This window comes from Carassius auratus, unplaced genomic scaffold (genome assembly GCF_003368295.1).
Source record: "Carassius auratus strain Wakin unplaced genomic scaffold, ASM336829v1 scaf_tig00214714_1_2670353, whole genome shotgun sequence".
NCBI classification, from domain to species: Eukaryota; Metazoa; Chordata; class Actinopteri; order Cypriniformes; family Cyprinidae; genus Carassius; species Carassius auratus.
In genome coordinates this window covers 1093298-1111611 of record NW_020527778.1, presented here as the reverse complement: position 1 = coordinate 1111611, position 18314 = coordinate 1093298, and the positions used below count along the sequence as shown (strand labels likewise).

General features: G+C 34.6%; 2 protein-coding genes across 4 annotated transcripts; one reads left to right on the top strand and one right to left on the bottom strand.

Moving 5' to 3' along the window:
- Positions 1-2: 2 nt before the first annotated feature.
- On the bottom strand, positions 3-10325 carry LOC113092750 (conserved oligomeric Golgi complex subunit 7-like). Of its 2 annotated transcripts, XM_026258468.1 has the most exons (18): positions 10106-10325; positions 9820-10004; positions 7649-7797; positions 7422-7538; positions 6839-7007; positions 6200-6282; positions 5664-5786; positions 5378-5576; positions 4180-4307; positions 3611-3765; positions 3384-3500; positions 3218-3283; positions 2560-2740; positions 2340-2480; positions 2172-2255; positions 1883-1997; positions 1656-1799; positions 3-660 (listed from the first exon to the last, which is right to left on the bottom strand). In XM_026258468.1, exons 2-18 carry the CDS (start codon positions 9983-9985, stop codon positions 494-496), a joined length of 2304 nt encoding a protein of 767 aa, XP_026114253.1. In that variant the 5' UTR covers positions 9986-10004; positions 10106-10325; the 3' UTR covers positions 3-493. The 2 variants fall into 2 exon arrangements, with proteins under 2 accessions (XP_026114253.1, XP_026114254.1); XM_026258469.1 differs by lacking the exon at positions 10106-10325 and having other exon boundaries at positions 9820-10099.
- Positions 10326-13015: 2690 nt separating this feature from the next.
- On the top strand, positions 13016-17945 carry LOC113092770 (interleukin-9 receptor-like). 2 transcript variants are annotated; one of them, XM_026258505.1, is made up of 10 exons: positions 13016-13117; positions 13823-14115; positions 14555-14636; positions 14830-14950; positions 15027-15202; positions 15285-15424; positions 16292-16460; positions 16555-16645; positions 16734-16800; positions 17491-17945. In XM_026258505.1, exons 3-10 carry the CDS (start codon positions 14567-14569, stop codon positions 17779-17781), a joined length of 1125 nt encoding a protein of 374 aa, XP_026114290.1. In that variant the 5' UTR covers positions 13016-13117; positions 13823-14115; positions 14555-14566; the 3' UTR covers positions 17782-17945. The 2 variants fall into 2 exon arrangements, with proteins under 2 accessions (XP_026114290.1, XP_026114288.1); XM_026258503.1 differs by having other exon boundaries at positions 16552-16645.
- Positions 17946-18314: the final 369 nt, after the last annotated feature.

Genomic DNA, 18314 nt, shown 5'->3' with positions numbered 1-18314 from the left:
AATCTGGTCAGATGTTTTATTTATCAAATGAACAGAATTAATCAGAAAGTATTGTATGAAACTCTCCATCTGAGCAAAGAAAACAGAAATACACAGAAAACCAGATGTGAAAAGCATTAGTTACATGAAGCCTGATAAACCAGAAACACAAGAGCACTCAAGTTTATTACTGATCGAGAGAAATAATGGCAAAACAAAGAGAATAAATATGCATAAACCATCTGGCATTGTGCCATTTTAACTAAATTTAACTAAAGTCCAGAAAGACCAAAACTGAATCACTGTAACATTTTATTTTCTGCACAATTTAGTCCCAGACTATTTTTTTCCCCAAACCATCACCTTCTGTTTAAATTTGTTAAAAGCAATTAACAGAGTGCCATTTATAGCTTTGTGTTTGCTGAGAAATATTAGATCTGTTTAGTGTCACATTTTGGTGTTTATTTCGGAAACACTGAAAACTCTTCTTATGCATCCATGTCCAATGGTGGTGTCAGTACTCCAGACCCCTCATGGAGGCCACGGCGGAGGCCTGTCTGCGTGGGAGGGGTTTGGCCGTCTGCCGGTATTCGTCCGGTTTGGCACGAAGAAGGGTGACGATATTCTGGAGGGTTCTAGAGGTCTGCAACCCCAACGCATCCATGACATTACTCAGGTAATCTGGAATGATAACGATAAAACACATACATAAGTGATTTTAAAGAATTAAATGGGCAAACCAGTTCTAAGAATTTAACAAAAAGGCCTGTTTTTCAATAGGCTTATTTGTAAAAATTATTTAAAAAAAAGTTTAGTCTTAAATAATCCTATATATACACACATTGATCAATTATACATAATTATTAAAATAATAATAATTAAGTATGAACAAATGAACAAATATGAAGAAATGTTGCTGACAAAATTTAATTAAATTTTTGTTAAGTATGGATTTTTTTTTTTTATTATTATTATTATTATTGTTTGAGTTAATAATAAACCATATAATTTGTTTTATATTAAGATACAACAAATTATACAAAATTGTTGGTTATTATTAACTCAATTAAAAAAAAATAATTCCATACTTAACATTACCTAAAATAAAATTAACTTTGGTCAGCAACATTTCTTCATATTTGTTTAGTATACGTTGAAGTTCTAAAATAACTACAACAGAGTAAAAGGTTTTTAAAAAGTATATATATAAAAAAATATATATATATACAAAAACTGAACTAAATTTAAACGAAAACACAAAATATACAAATTATTTTTAAATTATGAACAAAAACTATAATTAGACGAACACATACACAAATTTAAAATAATACAGAAAGAGAGAAAATTTTATATTTGTGTGCATATATATATATATATATATATATATATATATATATATATATATATATATATATATATATGTGTGTGTGTATGTGTGTGTGTGTGTGTGTATTAAATTTGTTTCACACAGGAGGACTAATTAATGAACTAGTAAAGGCAAAAATTAAAAAACAACAACAAATCATGGCTCAAAAAAACTTACCTCAATACATAAATTTTAACAGAAATCTTGATGTTTTATAATAATAATAAAAACAAAGCACCTAGAGGTTTGTAGTTTTATTGTGAGTATTTATGATAATGGTGCTATGATGTAATGATGATGATGTCACCTATGTCAGTGGCCAGCTGTTTGGCTGCATGCGGGCTGAGCTCAGGAAGCTGCAGGATGAAGTCACAATAGGTCTGCATGGTGGCCCTGGCGATAGAACCCAGCCAATAATCTGCTGTGTTCTCCAGCTCAGGGACGTCATCTCCTACAGAGAGAGCAGACATCAGACGTGTGTGTGTATGAAGCAGCGTTCTCTCACATAACCCTGGCTCGTGTGCTTGGGATCACCTTGTTCTGGAGGGTACGGCAGTTTGCCAGTGTGTAGCGCAAGCTCCAGCGCTGGATCCTCCTGAGTCACAAACGGCTCCAAATGAAGAGGCAAAGACATGATATACTGACCGATCTATGGACAAAACACACTTAAATGAGTGCACTACTATATGACCAGAATGTATAAAGATCAGGGTTAACATGGGGCTTGTGTTTGTCCTCGTCTTTTTAAGTGTCTTGTGATCATTTGACATCATCAGGACGCGGACTAAGACTCAGATGATGTGTTTGTATTATATTATCTTACATTAGTGATGTATTCCTGCGGTGACAAACTGAAGGCTGGTAGATCATCAGTCAGGGTTTCACTTAGATTAGCAGAGCCGCGGCCCTTTAAAAGTCAAAAACACAACGAATCAAACATGAAACACTATTTCTGACATTTCACATAGTGACCTAAAAAAGCTGTGCTTACCTCTGGTTTGTTGAGAAGGAAAAGCTGCTGCTTGATTTGCATGAAGACCGAGTCAAACGCCAGCTGATTGGCCTGCTGGTTCAGACGCGTCAGAGCGGCGCGAGTCTCGGCCAATAAGCTTGAGTTTCCAGTTCCTTTCTCCTGCATAAAAAAAACTTTAGTTGTACACTTCTAGAACATGACAGCAGCACTTAGAAAGCACACATATATGAACTGAAACCTTGAGGGAGTGCAGCGTCTCCAGGAGAGTATTATACTCAGCCGTGTTGGTCTGCTGAAGATAGTTGTATTCCTGCCAAGGGTTCTTTTGGCTCCGCCTCTCAGCCCCGCCCTCTTGTAAGCCAGTCAGACTTCTGGGGTTAAACCCCTCCCACAGGAAACGCCCCGCCCTCCCCAATATCCTGCCAATCACAATGCAGACCATGATATATGGGAGGAAAATCTTCATAATTACACATTATTTAAATGATTATTTAATCTGTATAATTATTTACTTACACACGCAAACTCACACACACACATACACACACACAGACACACATATAAACAATTGTTATTTTGTTATTATTCACATACTGATATTATAGTTTTTATATATATATATATATATATATATATATATATATATATATATATATGAATGATATTAATTTTATTATATTTTCAAATTATAATATACACACACACAAAATAATAAATAAAATTAAAAAAAAATATATATATATATATATATATATATTTTTTTTTTTTTTTTTTTTTACATTTTATATTATATTATTTTTGGAATTATAGTATAACAGCCATAATAAAAGGTACATTTAATTATTTAAATAAAGACAGTTTAATAAATAAAGCATATTTGTACTAACACATCTTACTTATTTGAAAGCTGCTGTTCAAATGCTCCACACTGTCTGAGGAGCTCTCCACAAGTTGCAATGATTCTAGAAGAAATAACAAACTGAGGATTTATATACCTTTATTTAACTGTACATACTTCCTTTAACAAAAAACTTCACAGCAACAAAACAAGCACACACCCACCTGATAGAGTTCTGGAAAGCCGTCCAATCCTCAGTGAACACCTCAGATGTGGGCGTGTCCTCGAGCTTATACTTCTTCCTGATTGATTGAAGCGTGACAGAAAAGTCTGACACGTACCTGAGAGAGAGAACAAGAGAGAATCCGCTAGAGAGCGCAGCTGACCTGTGGGCTGTGTTTGTCTGTGTGTGTGTGTGTGTGCGCGTAGTAAATGTGTGTATGATTCATACTTGCTGAAAAGCGCTCGCAGGGCTTTGATGAGCCCACACACGCCGAGTCCATCCGTGAACTTCACACAGCGATCAACAGCAGCAGCCGCCAAACCAAACACCTTCTGAACCGAGTGTGTGAGCTCTAACACACAGTCCAGAACCTCTCCGTGCTCCTAACACACACACACACAATAATGCAGTAGGGGGAAAACATATATTTATACAATAAAACTCTTTTGTATCTTTAATAACACACTCTTACCAGCATCTATTAAAGTAGTTTATTCAGTAACTGCACAGACAGATTCAGTGTGCAATAGGTCCAACTGATTCACTAAAATGAGAATGATTCACTAAAAAGAATCGCTCATCTGATTCACTAAAATGAGAATGATTCACTAAAAAGAATCGCTCATCAGAGTCAAATCAGACAACATGCAGCCAATAATTGCAATAACACATTTCTCAGTATCCTACCTTTTTATGTCTCATCTCATTTAGTTTAGAACAAAAAATAATTTCACAAACTAAAACCAAGATGTATTTGGAGAACGAAGGTTATATTTAGTGTACTGGTGTTTACTCACCAGAGGAACAGCACTGAGCTGGATCAGTAAGTTCGTCGTCTCTAGTTCTCCGTACTGCATCTGATAAGTCTTATAAGGTGAATACACACTTGATACCAGCTCTGCCACCTTCAAGAGGTTACACTCGCCTGAAACACACACATTAAGACAAGAATATGAGAAAAATCTCACTTACATACAAGCACATACAAAAACTAACATGTTTTTCACGGTTTCAACTTTTTTATTATTATTTAAATCATGTGTATTTATTTGTTATAAATTATTCTATATTGTATTTCTTTATAAATACACAAGTTACTTATTAATATTTTTAAGAAAAATGTATTAATTTTTTTTTTTATAAAATAAATGACCATCAATAAAAATTCACATAATGATTAAGCAAATGTATCCCAAAAATCTCTTCAGTATGTGAATAAAATAACTCCGATTACTGTAAATATGTACTTTCACAATTATTTTCTACAAATGAAATCTTATAAATGTTTGGCTTTTTTTTTTTTTCTTAGAGTAATGAGATTTATTTTTAATATTTTTTGCATTGCAGTAAGCTACTGACAATAGAAGGAATGTGCTTAATTATCCTAAAAGTAAAGTCATATTGCATATTTATAATTGTATATGTATTTATATTTGTGTATGCATTTTAATTAAAATTAAATTAAATTAATGCATTTAGCAGATGCTTTTATCCAAAGTGACTTACAGTGCATTTAGGCTATACATTTTTACCTAGCATACATATATATATATATATATATATACCCATTATTAATAATGAGTCACAGACAAGATGTCCTATTTTAGTATTTGCATCAATTTACATTTACAAAAGTGATTTTGTATACATAAAAAGCACATTAAATGCAAATAAGGGGTCTACTTTAATATTCCCAACACCTTTTTTGAAAATAAAATGTGAAATGAAACCAAAAAAACTCATTCTGACCTGTACTTAACAAAATATATGTGTGTACAAGTGATCATACTAAATATTTTAATACATTTTAAATGATTAAAATGTATTGCTGAGAAATGGGTAAAACCTAGTGGCAAAGGTTGGTAAAGATTTGAATGGACAGATAGTTTGTGGGTGTTGCACTGTGTCTTTTAATGCCATCTAATGATTCTTGTTATAAATATGCCTGACAGGATTTTTTGGTGAATACACACACACACACACACACACACACACCGAGCTGCGGCTGCATTGCTGCCTCCAGGCTGCGACTGAAGTTCGCCGCCGTCTGATGAAGCTCCAACAGCAAGTCCAGACGACTGTCGCCTGAGCAATGCTTCAGCGCCACAGCAATGCAGTCTGGGATAGACGGCACCATCGCCCCCAACGTCTGGATCATCAGCACTGTGAGCACTTCACAGGGGTTTTTAAAGACCTGCACACACATGTACACACGTCTCAGTGTGTGTGTGACAGTAAAAGCATGAACACTACACTGCGGTGTATGTGAGAGTGTGTTTACCTGACTGCTCCACTGGAGCTGTGTGTGCCACGTGGACAGAAGTGTGTCGTAAAACTCAGACAGCTGCTGCTTGAGAGGAGCGTCTGACTGACAGATGCTTTCCCACACGCTCAACAGTTGTACCTAATCACACACAAGTTTATTCATTCATTTATTACATCGATTTTTATAATGCAATATCAGCAGCAAGGCTCTTTTCAGAATGAAAAAGTGAGTAACAAAAGTCAGAAAACTGATAAATTTTTTTTTTTAGCACTTTATTTGACAATCCTGTTCTGGATGTACAAAATATGTACTTATAATTGTAATTACAATTACTGACAATAAACATACTTTCTTAGGTACTTAAAGATCAATTAGATTTTAAATACATTCAAGTGATACTTTTTCAAAAACATCACTTAAATATATTTGTAATATAAATATTTCTAACACCATAAAACCTGTGCAGCACAGTAATATAGTTTAAATACAGGTAATTCCATGATAACTTTAAAGTAATATTTTTTTTTAAGTCTCAAATTAAAATACTGTACCTTGTGGCATTTATAGTAGTAAGCCAGTAGCTGCGGCATTCGGTCCATTTCTGTAAAAACTCGTACAAAAAGCTTTGCTTGATCTGAAACAGAACATATAAATATAACATTAACATCTTTACATGTTAAAGCATAATACTCTGTAGGATGTTTTCATATAAAAAAATAAAGAAAAGTTTCTCATGCTCACAGAGGCTACATTTACTTGATCAAAAATGCAGAAACAACCATAACATTGTGAAATATTATACCAATTTTAAATAACTGTTTTTTATTTGAATATATTTTAAAATGTAATTTATTCCTTTGTTCAAATCTGTATTTTCAACATCATTCCTCTAGTCTACAATCTCACATTATCTTCAGAAATCATTCTGATTATTATCAATGTTGTAATTAATTTTGCCGCTTATTATTTTTGGGAAAGCCACTGAACTTTTTTTCCAGGATTATTTTTTTTTTAATCTTCTGTAACATTATAGACTTAGACACTTTTGATCAATTTAATGCATACTTGCAGAACACAAGAATTCGATTCTTTCAAAAAAGAAACCACAAGCGTTGGAAAAGTAGTGTGGATTAATGTGACACAATTTATAATGCGGTTTCTTTACGCATAAACCTGATGTTTAACAGCACCTGTAGCCAGCGAGTTGAAGGTGGAGACGATCTGTGTGCTGGTCAGCGCTTCCAGACGGTTCTTCAGAGCCTCCAGCTGAACACACTTCTCACTGTAGTCTGGTGTGTCCACCAGCATCGCCAAACTACCCTGCATGGCCGTCAGTTTACCGCTGATCACAGCCACGTCCTGCAGTTTTTAAAGCATCAGAATTCACAGAGCACTGTTATTTCTTTAACTAAACCAAGCGGCTGCTCCGTGCATGTTTTCGCAGAATGCAAGCAAAGAGCGCTGCATTTATAATCTCTAAAAGACATCGCAAACTCACAAATCTCTGTTATAACACAATAAATATATGCATTATTAATATTTCATAATGTCTACAATTAATGTGTTGTAATGAGAGGAAACGTGAGCATGCAAATTCAGCACTGTATTATTTGCTCAACGCTGCAAACCCATTATAGACCTCGACTTGTAACTATACTCTAATTACTACTTTGAAAATTATAACATGTTAGATTACTCCGTTACTAAATAAAGTAATTAAATTACAGTAACTCTTTATTAAATAATGCATTACTGCCAAACACTGCTCATCACCTGTGTCTTAAAAGTCTCCTCGATGTCGGCACTGAGAGTGCTCCATTTATCAGCTTCCTGTAGCGCTTCGGCTGCTAACTGCATGCGAGACTTCACCTGATCGATCTCCACCAACACCTGTCACACATCAACATAAAAGGACAAACACTCTATCTCTCATATAAAGTGAACTTTTGCATAAAGGAAAAAATCAGCAAAGTGATCTGAATGTGTGTATTTACTGATACCTGCATAGACTGCACTGTGTCCTGCTCAAATTTCTTGATGTCCTCTTTAACCAGAATCATCTGATCCTTCAGGAAGGACGCCTCTTGTTTCAGAGCTTCGATATCCCTCAATACACGCGGCATGTTCTGCAGGGCCTGACTGCTGCTCTCTGCACACACACACACACACACACACACACAATATATCAGAGAGAGACCAAACAGAATATGCTTTAAGAATTGAATACTTTCATTCAGCAAGAATGCATATTAAATTGATTTCTGAAGACTGGAGTAATGATGCTGAAAATTCAGCTTTGCATCACAGGAATAAATTTTATTTTACAATATATTCAAATGGAAAACAGTTATTTTAAATTGTAAAAAGATCTCACTATATTACTGTATTTTTTAAGACAATACAACCAGCTTTGGCGAGCAGAGGAGACAAACATTCACCCGCCACAGAATTATTGCGAATCCAGTGACATTCAGACATTAGAAAGAGATTTAACCTGTTGGGCCCACTTGCCATTAAATGTTTTAAACAGTCTGAACCTAAAGTAATCTTGACAAACTATATATCATTGGAAAGGTTAAAGACTGTATTCTTGATATTTGGTGACTGATTTTTTAAAAATTTACAGAGCAGCTGTAATTTATTAATAAGCAAGAAGAGTACTCATAAGAGTCATAGAGTGCGTTCTGACTTTTACTTTGAAATAGTGATGCATAAATGAAATTATGATAAATCAGTAAAGATATTTATTCATTGTCATGGAGAGTGTTCAATAGATAACATACATACTATTTTTTTAGAAAAATAGTTTTTTGAATATATAGAAAAATCAACAGATTATCCTTTTTCCAGGGTTCTCGTAGCATTCATCTTTTATGTTTTTTTTTTTAGGTTGAATTGAAATCAAATACTGCCATACTGACCCTCAATACTTCTGATTGTGATGTCTACGTCATAAGTATTGAGAGAAGTATGGAAAAACATGTTTTCAGGTCACTCAAACCGTTTATGGAAATGAAGTCGCCCTGAAATGGTTAGTAATGGGGTTTGATGGTCATCTAGTGGAAAAGCTTGGTACTACGCCCAAACAAAATTTCACTGAAAGCTAATTTTTTTGAGACATCAACTTCAAATTTGGAACATAACTTTTTCAGCATTTTGGTTTTGATTTTCTAGCAGTTTTAGAGTAAACCGTGTTTTGTAAAATAAATATTTAATATAAAATATAAATATTTAAGTTGTTATATTTTATATTTTCATAAACTTAAACTTCCATAATTGTTTTTATATATAATCTTTATAACTTTTTTCACTTCAACTTTAAGTGTCTGCTTAAAAAAGAGACGAACAAAGTCTGTGGACCAAAGAATTCAAAATTTATAACAGTTTAAGCTGGAAATGTCATTTTCACATCTATGCTCAAAAAGTGGAACTGACAATTAACAGGCTAATACTTTTATTCAGCAAAACTTCAATAAATGTGTTTAAAAACAACATTAACGATATTTGAGCTTTCTTTTTGTCAAAGAATACTGGAAAATGTTTATACAAAAATATGATGCAGCACAACTTGATAATTCAAATACATTATTCTTGAGCAGCGAATCAGTATATTAGAATGATTTCTGAAGATCATGTGACACTGAAGACTGGAGCAATGATGCTGAAACGTCAGCTTTAAATAACGAGATTAAATTACAACCTACAGTTTTATAATTTATGACTGAAAACATTTTGTAACATGATTTTGATGCACCATTTTCAAGGCAATGCAATATTTGATTTAAAAATGAGTTTCAAAGGGATTAATTGTGAGATTTTAAGTTTAAGTGATATATAATTCCGGAGGATTTCTAAAGTGTGATAGAGAAAAAGGCAACTTTTTTGGACAAAGGTCAGAACTCCTGTTATGATGTAGGTTTTTGGGATGCACTCTTGCCATTTTTGGTAAATTATCTATTTAGTAGTCTTACCTTTCCAACGATATATAGTTTGTCATAATTAGATTACGATTTAATTGTATTATAGTGAAGTAAACGTAGGCGGCCCACCGAGGGGAACAGTGGCAGTTAACAGGTTAAGCCTGTGGACCAAAGCATTCAAAATGTATAAAAGTTGGAAATGTCATTTTTACGTCTATGCTCAACAAGTGTTAAATGCGTCCCTCACTCACCTTCTATAGAGTTATTGACCTCTTGAATGAACAGCTGCAGCTTCATGACCAGAGTAGAAGCGTGAGCGTCTGTTTTTCCAGGTGCATCTTTCTGAACCACTTTAAACGCTCCATTCACCCAGTCCTTCACATCAAAATCATCTGCCAGGAACTTGGAGAAGTCCATTTTCACACCTTACGTAACCCTACAGAACCAGATTTAGCATCTCAAAGAGTCCAAACCATATGTAGAGAATAAAAACGACTATATTTTGCTGTTTACTCAAATTAGATATCTCCAGCATACCTTCACCAGTCTATTCCGTAATTCTTGCCCACACCAGCCTTAGACACGAACATGAAATAAACAGCCCATGAGAATGAGATAATCATGACCACGAGATACAGTTCAAGCAGTGCGATCGCTTCCTCCAGCGTTAATTTAGTAGAATAAAATAGTTAAACAGTTTGTTTGCAGCGTTTGCTTCCTGGTTGCGTTCGTCATAATATTTACCGGCGGTGAAAAAAAAACGGCGAAGAAACGTTCCGCTTTCGAAGCGTTTACCAGATAAAACGTGTTTTACAGAACCTATTAAAATGGGACAGCGGTGTATAGACGTCCCTTATGACTATTATTATTGATAATGAACATAAACACGTGCATTACGGTGAGATTTTTCAAATAAATGTAAATTTGAGTGACGTGGCGGTGTTGCATCTCATGTTGCTCGGGTGGGTGACGTAAAAAAAAAAAAAAAATCAAAACATAAAATAAAATAAAATGATACGTTAGAAATGTACATCCTGCTGAATATATATATATATTAACATGTATCGTGCTCCGCACTTTCAAACGCAAAAGTTCCTGTTTAATCTTAATAGGACACTATAGAAATTGAAAACTGATTATATATATATATATATATATATATATATATATATATATATATATATATATATATATATATTTTTTTTTTTTTTTTTTTTTTTTTTTATAAATGTAATGATTTTTGGTGCCTCATACTCAAGCTGCAGTAAAAATATTCACGAAGATGATTTTATCTTGCCAATTTTCAGCTCGTTGCTGCCTCCTGCTGACAAACTGTTGAATTACACTGTCGTTTGAGGTCAAATGCTCCAATATCTTCCCTTCAAATGACATTGAAGAATATAAGCGTTTTCTTTACAAACATTTTCTTTATTTGGGACTCCTCCGTGTTTACGTATATATTATATTCTCTATGCATGTAAGCCTAATCATTTTTTAAAATCTTTTATTGATATCCTTGTTTTATTTATTTATGCAATTGAAATTATTTAACATTGTTGTGACAAGCATGCTTTGCTTTCCTTTTAAATTTAGAAGTTCAGTTACTTTGCAGTGTTATTTTAAGCCCTATTGTGATCCATGTTTTCAAAATGATCAAAGTATGCACTGGCTGAAATAAAATATAGGCTGTTTTTACCCTCTCAGCTTGTTTTTGATCATTTCAGCATGTTTTGAAACTTCCTGTCCTTATCTTCCCCAAAGTTCCTGTAAGGCAACACTCCCAGAACCTCATCTGATAACCCAGAGATGTTAATAAACTTATCAGTCAACCGTTTTCTGTTGAATAGATAATAAGTGTTGACGATATTGGATTGGGTAATTTTAACCCACAATTGCACATAGGAATAAATGTTCAGTGGAACATATTGTATTATACATTCATGTTCATCCAAAAATTACGATTTACTCACTCTTAGACCACCGAGATATAGATGAGTTTGTTTCATTTGTTTCATTTGCTCAGGAATGGATGCTCTGCAGTGAATGGGTGCCGTCAGAATGAGAGTTCAAACAGCTGATAAAAAATCCCAATAATCCACAAGTAATCCACACCACTCCAGTCCATCAATTAACATCTTGTGAAGTAAAAAGCAGTGTCTGTAAGAAACAATTATACGTTTTTAACTCCAAACCGTCACTTCTGGGCAAAATATGAGTTCATAATCCATAATAACACTTCCTCCAGTGAAAAAGACCATCCCCTATTGTCCTCTCACATCAAAATCCATCCATATATTTGTTTAGATCTGTTTTGGACGGTTTTTCTTGTAAACTGTGCTGTGCAGATTCCTCTCTTGATTCAGGCAAAACAACTTTTTCAATATTATGGATAGAAGAGTCGTTATTTTGGCCAAAAGCAGTGGTTTGAAGTTAAAAACATCTTAATGATCCATTTGTTTCCAATAAACATGCAGCTTTTCATTTCTGAAGATGTTTATTGCTGGACTGGAGCGGTGTGGATTACTTCTGGACTATTGTGATGTTTTTATCAGCTGTTTGGACTCTCACTCTGACGGCACCCATTCAAATCCATTGGTGAGCAAGTGATGCAAAATTCTAAATTTCTTTAAATGTGTTCTGATGAAGAAACAAACTCATCTGCATCTTGGAAGGACAAAACATATAATGGATGTCAATGGGTTTGGTAATCAACATTCTATAAAATATCTTATTTCATGTTCCACTGAAGAAAGATACTCATACGGGTTTAGAACAACACGAGTAAATAATATCCATGATTATTTTCGGCTTCAAGATACGTTTGACAAATGAAAATATGACTTGTTGTTAATGTGTTGGAATACTGCAACGAATTACAAATATTCAATCACACATACACAATCTTACAAGAACTATATTCCATATTTAGTTTGTTTATTGTTGCACAAACACTGCAGACCCAGTGTAAACCGTCTGAATCAAACCAGGTTTTGTTGTTATTTTCATGTCTCAGTGGCTGATTTTGCAATAAAAACCACAAACCAAAGCACATGGCTCGCTTGGCACATAATGCCTAAGCATCAAGTGATAGTAAGTTCACTGTAGTGTTGGCACGCTGGCACAGCGCTTACTGAATACTGGCACCATCCGTCTGCCATGTGTTTACTTACTCTGCAAGACTCATTTGTGAAGACATCTGTTACTTTGTAGGGCATGCTAGAAAGTAGGACATCTGGGTAGCACTTATCATAAAGCAGCATTAGATGTTGTCATCCATAGATGTTATTTAGGACAACCAATCAGATTGAGCACCTCAGGGCCTCAGAAACACTGATCTGATATCATCATTGCAAAACTGCTGTTAATCGGAAAAGCACTTGACTCAGTATGGAAAAAAAAAAACAGCTCTTAATAAAAACTCGTTTTGCGTGACCTTCTGCAAGATGGTCGGGTTAGAAGACATAAAACAGACAAAACAAAGCTAGCCATCATTAAAGCTCCTTCAAAAGCCACATGAATAAATATAGGCCTCGTCTGATTCTCTTCAAGGTAGGCGTGGGGTTAAGAAGTGTGTAGTTTCACATTTAACCTCAACTTTAACTATCGCATCAATGATAATAATATAAACCATACACTTGTACTTGTGTCTAAAACTGAACTATTGACTCACAACAATTACTTTAAAAAAAGATCTGTTGCCGCATGACTTGTTTTAGCATAAGGCTACACATCAAGTCAAATACACTGTGCTTTTCACAATAGGTACTTGTTATATCAAAGCAGGCTTAAAATCATGATTTTAATGTAATGTTTCATATTTTTTAGGCCTATGTTGATGTGTTATTCTTATGAATCATTCTTATTCTTATGAAAGATAATAGTGTTATTCTTATTAATCGATATAAACAATGAAGCAGTTGAGATTTCCTACGTTTTGATTGACATGAATCACCCCTATACAAGCATGTACTGTATGTTTGTGTATAAAATGTATATACTTAAATATAAAACTTTTAAAAAAGATAATAGTTTTACATTTTGTAATAATAATAAAAATAAAAATAAAACATCAGCCAGTTGTTAGGCTGTGTATCGCGCGCTTCACGGAACTGTGCACTATGTGCATACAATTAGATATTATATGCATATGCATCCATACGATCCATTACACGCGTGCCAGATGTGCATAATTAAATAGAAAGTAAGTAAGTAAGCTGCTAAAACGTTAAAATGATCATAAATTATTTTTTTTAGGTTCTCAAAGCAGTTCAAAGCATCCAGCAGAAGTGCGATGATATCTAAACGTGGCAGAGAATTTGCTGATCTGAATGCCCAAGTATGAAAAGATTGGAGATAATGAGAGAGATCAAATCTGATAACCGATCGGATGCCTGGTAGACTGTCTCATCAAAAGGCTGACAAAAAAACAGGCAGTGCAGAGACTTGGAGAGAGAGAAAGAGAGAAAGAGAGAGAGAGAGAGGTGCACAACCCAAGCTTTCTTTCATGTTCGTGTGAAACCAGAAACAACAACAGTCAGCGACTGCAGGTAGATTTTCACTTTTATTACATTTGAATAGCACGTCACATGCTTTTTTTCTGCCAGGTGTTTTGTAGTTTTCGTTAAGCAAATTGTGACGTGCAATACTTTCCATATTAATTAAGTTTATAGCGGTAAAATAAAAGAAGCCCCACAATTCTCAGCAGAAGGTGAGAGTTTAGTAGCATGGAAATTAAGTTTATGTTCACAGACTCAGACAATGGGCTCAGTTTAATTGCATTCACAGCTGCTATGTTCAATGCTTTGTTAAATTAATTATAATTGAAAATTGGCAGTGAGGTAATGCTGTGTTTTAGCTGCAAAAGAAAAAAAACTTTTTATTGCATTCATAGTTTTATTGCATTCATGCTGTCTAAGCCTCACAAAAACACAATCAACACACACACACAGAAGATCTGTCACTTTTAATGATATTTATTTATTACAGGGTAAAGAGAACATGCATTGCTCTCCTTTAATCCTCACATTGGTTTGTTTCTCGAACATTTTGGTGAATTATATAACTTGGGGTAAGAATTTTCTACTCATTATTTTATTTAATTATAGGCTACATTATATATGTGTGTGTGTGTGTGTGTGTGTGTGTGAAATATGCACTATATATTCAATGCACTATATATATATATACATGCATTTATATAATATAGGTTATGAATATATATATGCACTGTGATTACATCTCGCCTATAAAAATGTATTCAGGTGACCAATATAGTCTGGAGTGTCTCAGTAATTATTTATCCAATATAACCTGCTCTCTGAACATCTCGGCTGAGTCTCTGGGCAATGAGTCGTCTTACTGGCTGCAGTTCAGCACATTTGAGTGAGAATATAACTACAAATATAACTACAAAACAGTGCATGCTTGCTTGTTTGTAAATGACTCTGTTTTTGTGCAGCGGACGCTATGACTGCACACTGAAGATGGGAGAGCAGTCGTTACAGTGTGAGATGGATTTATCTCCGCATGTGGTTTTCAACGATGTAGAGAGCTACAGGATCACCCTGCATTCCGGTTACCATGGCAACAACTTCTCCATCGAACTAGATGCTGGCTTCATGCCGAGAAAACACAGTAAGAGCAAGTAGCTTCATGCGATTCAGAGGCAAGCGAGACCACAGCTGTGCTCACCGATGTGTGTGTGTGTGTGTTATAGTTCGTCCGGTCCCTCCATCTGACCTGTCACTGCTCTGGGAGAAACACAGGGCTCTTTTCCAGTGGCAGAGCGGATATAACGCAGAAATTTCATCCATCCCCGACCTTCAGTACCAGCTCAGCATTTACAGTCAACACAAGGTGCACGCAATCGCTTTGAAAGTTTTCATATTCTTCAAAACACCACGTTATTTTCGTTGTTCTAAATTTTCTTTCTTCTTAATTTTGGGTGGACTATTTCATCAAACGTTCCGGGTTTAATTGTGCATGATTCACAAGTACATGTTATAATAAAGAATACAACTTTAAGTAGACATTTATAGTCTTTAGGCATCAAAATGTAATAGCTTGCTCTTTTTTTGAAATTACTTTTTCGAACCCTTTATCAAACCAGTGTCAGGCAGTGACAATAAATCAATAAAAATGATGGTATAAATTATTATTTTAGCAATTCAAACATGGAAATAAATATTTTTTTATCAAAAAAATTAAGTGTTTATGTAATTTGTTTAAAAAATAATAATAATAACAATAATAATAATATTAAATAATATTTAAAAAATTGAGGTTGCATTTTCCATAAATGAAAAACACAAACAACTTTATTTTTATTTATTTTTTAAATATTTTTATGGCATTTTTGCCTTTATTTTTTATGTGTGTGGGGAGAACATCTCATCATTGTTAAAGCCATGGTTGCATGCTGATTTTAAAGAAACAGTTTAGCCAAGAATGAAAAAACTAAAGAAAAGAAAAGAAACACAAGTCAAGAATCTAACTTTTTTTTAATTCCTGGCTAATCAACATGAAACCATGGCTTTAACAATGATGAGATTTTCTGTTAATTTCTATTAACTCCCCTTTCCCACAACAAGTGTCTATTATACACCATAAGAGTATGACTTTTAGGCAGTATATGAGTAGTACCCAGTATCATTGTCAAGCTACACGTTTTGCACCGGTTGAATCATTTCTCACTAATTCCTGAGGTTGCACTTTGTGTTTCAGCTGTATGAGGTAGAAGCTGTTGAGCAGAAGGTGTATGTGGAAGAGTCTAGATTTGAACCTCACACAAATTACACCGTGCGTGTGAGATCGCGGCCAGATCAAGTGCATTATAAAGGCGTGTGGAGTCTGTGGGCTCCTGCGTTACACTGGAGATCTGGGGAGATTCACAGTGAGTCCGTTTATATAACACTCAAACAACTGCTAAGATGCAACTGTATTTCATGCTGTGATTAAGATTGATCTCATTTTGTGTGTTTAAGAAGGAGAGACTCCAGGAGGATCTTTCTCTGTTGCATGGTATCTTCTGTTAGTGCCATTGCCTCTGATTCTTCTGTTCTGTATCCCATACTCCAGGTTAGAAACATCATCTGCAGCATCCTGAAGAGATGGGATTTCTCTTATCTGTTTTTATATAACTATATGATGTTTGTTTGTTTTGTAGATGGAGAAAGAATGGTTATATACCTTCACCAGCCCCTTATTTCAGAGACTGGGATGTAGATGTTCAGGTAATTCCCCCCAAAAATAAATAAAAAGTAATCGTTCACTCTTACAGTTCCTTGAAAGTGTGAATGCGGTTTAGGAATGAGTCACTGAATCATTCACTCAAGCAGTTTGTTTAAATATGCAAATGGATCTTTTTTTTAAATGACTCATTAATTACTCTTTTTGACTCATTAATTACTCAAAACACTGAATCCTATAATCTAAATATTAGATGCAAAACCTCGAAGTACTACAATGCCTAAAACTGAGCAAAATTACTAAAACGTTAATTTAAAATGAAACCTGAAAAATCGGATATGAGAAGAATATTAAATATGGTTTTGTGGTGTCTTATCAGATATAAGATATCAAACATGGTGTGACTTTGCAAGCCCATTTTGGAATTTGAAGACCACAGAATTAATTTAGAAAGCAATTCAAGAATTTCACATACGTTTCTGAAATGTAAAGCCATTTTTTCGGCATCCACATTCAAGTCTTCGGGTGTGATCTGTTGGCGTTTTTGTTTATTTCGGCACAAGTAAATAAAAAGCTTGCATCTTTTAAAGTTAATAAATAACCGCAGTGCACCATTCGGCATGACTTTTGATGATTAGTTGATTTCTAGAGCTAGGTTTCAGGCGATCTGAAGATCTGCATGGGTGGAAACAGTTGTTCTAAGACATGACTGTTAATGGTGTGTGTATTTTCAGATCCGTTCAACGCGCTCAGGTAAGATGAGAGATGTAATGCAGGGGGAGGAGTCTCTCCAGATTGACATTCTGACAGAGAGCACAGACACGCCCCCTCATCCCACCGCCGTAGACTACGAGGATATGGGAGAGATCGACGAGCATGAGTCTCCCAGCATGCCGCAGTCTCCTGTGGGTTCAGAGGTCGACTCAGGATGTTGGATTCGTGATTTTGCCACAACTGAGAGAGGAAGCATCACATACAGTGAGGACTACTGCAAACTCTCCAATTCACACATTTGTGCAGTCTAACATATGCATGCACACTGCTGTTCAAAAGTTAGGGGTCGGTATGATTTTTTTATTTTTTACAAAGAAACATAATTACAAGTAAACTTGCTGAATCCTGAAAAAAATGTATGTAAAAAATATTAAGCATCACAGATTTTTTTCAACATTGATGATCCTTGAGCAGCAAATCATCATATTATAATGATTTCTGAACGATCATGTGAGACTGAAGACTGGAGGAATGATGCTGAAAATACAGATTGGATCACAGGAATAAATGACATTACAATATATTCAAATAGAAAACAGTTATTTCAAATTGTAATAATCTCTCACAATATTTCAGTTTTTTATTTACTATATTTTTCGTCACATAAATGCAGCCTTGGTGAGCATAAAAGTTTCAAAATCTTACCGATTCCCTTTTGAATGTTAGTGTATATGTGGCATAAGTTTGGAAGCGAGACTAAATGTGAACAATAATGAATGTATTTTCTTCTTCACGTATTGCATAATGTGCAAATATACAACATGTGCTTTTGCACTTTGCACAA